Source organism: Acanthisitta chloris, unplaced genomic scaffold, assembly GCF_000695815.1.
Source record: "Acanthisitta chloris isolate BGI_N310 unplaced genomic scaffold, ASM69581v1 scaffold35271, whole genome shotgun sequence".
NCBI lineage: Eukaryota > Metazoa > Chordata > Aves > Passeriformes > Acanthisittidae > Acanthisitta > Acanthisitta chloris.
The window spans coordinates 9,142-10,973 of record NW_008657151.1 but is presented as its reverse complement, the minus strand read 5'-3'; the positions used below and the strand labels follow the sequence as shown (position 1 = coordinate 10,973).

At 37.3% G+C, this 1,832-nt stretch overlaps 1 protein-coding gene across 1 annotated transcript in view; it reads left to right on the top strand.

Moving 5' to 3' along the window:
• Positions 1-1,832, top strand: part of IMPA1 (inositol(myo)-1(or 4)-monophosphatase 1) — an 8,857-nt gene that overhangs the window by 831 nt on the left and 6,194 nt on the right. Inside the window, exon 2 of the mRNA XM_009084608.1 lies at positions 611-744. Coding sequence (XP_009082856.1) covers positions 611-744 — 134 coding nt within the window. The remainder of the gene's footprint in view (positions 1-610; positions 745-1,832) is intronic.

Here is a 1,832-nt window from a genome sequence, read left to right as displayed (position 1 = left end):
AGTTTGTGCATCTTGGCAGATCGTCAGCACTAGTGGTTACTAAATACTCAGTTCTTGATGGTTCTGCTTGCTACATTTGAATGCTGTGGCAGCCAGACAAGATGGCACATGTACTAATCCTGTCTCCTGGAGGTGCAGAGCATTGCAATGACCTCATTAAAGTCTTCCCTCAGAAATTCTTTCTGAGTTATAGTTAATTATGTGGGCTGCAAGGCATGGATTCTTGCTTAAGCTGATTGTGATAGTTTTGAGCTCATAAATTCAGGGTCTGGCTAAAAATAGCTGTCTTGAGCTCAGTCTTAGGTGTTTTCTTCAATCTGGTGTTAATGAATCTAAAACTTGTCCTAACAAAATAGACCCCAGTTTCATGTACCAGTGGATCTTCTTGTATTACTTAGATTTAAGGTCATGTGAAAGTTTTTGTGCTCAGAAGGGACTGGAGATGCAAGGGCAGTCCCAGCTCCTGCACTTAAATCCAGGTTTTGTCACTGCCTCTGTTTGTGTTTCGTGTGTGCAGTATAGAAAATGACTGTAAAAATCATGCCCATTTTTTTGGAAAAACTACTATATTCTGTACCATTAATTAAGAAAGATTTTTTTTTTCTAACAGATAATCCGTGGAGCACTCAAAGAAGAAATATCTGTAATGACTAAAAGTTCACCAGTAGATCTAGTGACAGAGACTGATCAAAAAGTAGAAAACTTCATTATTTCTTCAATAAAAGAAAAGTATTCTTCTCACAGGTATGGCTTCTTATCAGTACACTTTTGACAGAAGAAGGGGAGAGCTGAGTGGAAGAAGAAAATGGAAAGTTTATGATTTTGCTTGGTAAAATTTCATTACAACTAGCATGATGGAAAGTTGTAGCATTCTTTCTTACTGTCATAAAATTGAGTATTTTAGAGTAGTAGTGGGTTGAAGTTTTGCCCAGGGCTGTAGTACGAAAACAAGGTGTCACCAGACCCACTGGAATGAGAAAATCACTTCCAGTTGAGCCAGCTGTAAGCAACTTCTTGGTTATTTGTGGTGGAGAATCAAAGGTGGTCCCAGGAAACCAAATTTCCTGTCTGCTGTTGAAACTGGTGCGTCTTTGCTGCATGTGTTGGATGGGTCCCATAGAACGGAGTGTGCCTTTGGCAAATCTCATACAGTTTGAGAACATCAAATGTACTTAAAAGAAGACAGGATCTTCTGATTCTGCATAACTGAAAATCTATCATACAAAATACTGATTTTCTTTCAGTATTTTTTTTCCCTCCTCCTGCCCCTCCTCCCCACCCCTGTCTCCCACCCCCAAAAAATTTATTCTTGAAGGGTGAATTAGATGTGTTTTGCTTACATAGGTCTTTCTTTCCCATTTTGACATAATGGTTCAAGTTTAATAGGGTTTCCTTAAAGTAGATTTGCTATTTTTTCCTTTCATTTTCTTGGAGATTTTGTTATTGTAGTTGTATATGTGAAATGTCATAAATATGTGTAGAACTGGAACAACTTCAGGGGATGTAGAATTTCAGTAACCCAACCAAATTAGTGTAGGCATACAGACTTGTGGAATGACCTTGAAATTACAGTTTCTCTGATAAGCATTTTAGGATATTTTAGCTTCTTTTGATTTTAGATAATTGATATCACATTAGACATACTGATGTTGAACTTTTTCTAATGAATTGCTCACCCACCTAAATAATTATTCAGTCTCTCTCTTCTCTTTGTGAAGATCTGCTGCTTTTTGGGAACATGATGTTTCTTTCTGATTAGTCATCTTCACTTCTGTAGTTAATCATAAAACTCCTGATCAATATTAAAGGGACCTTATTTGTTTCCAGTCAGC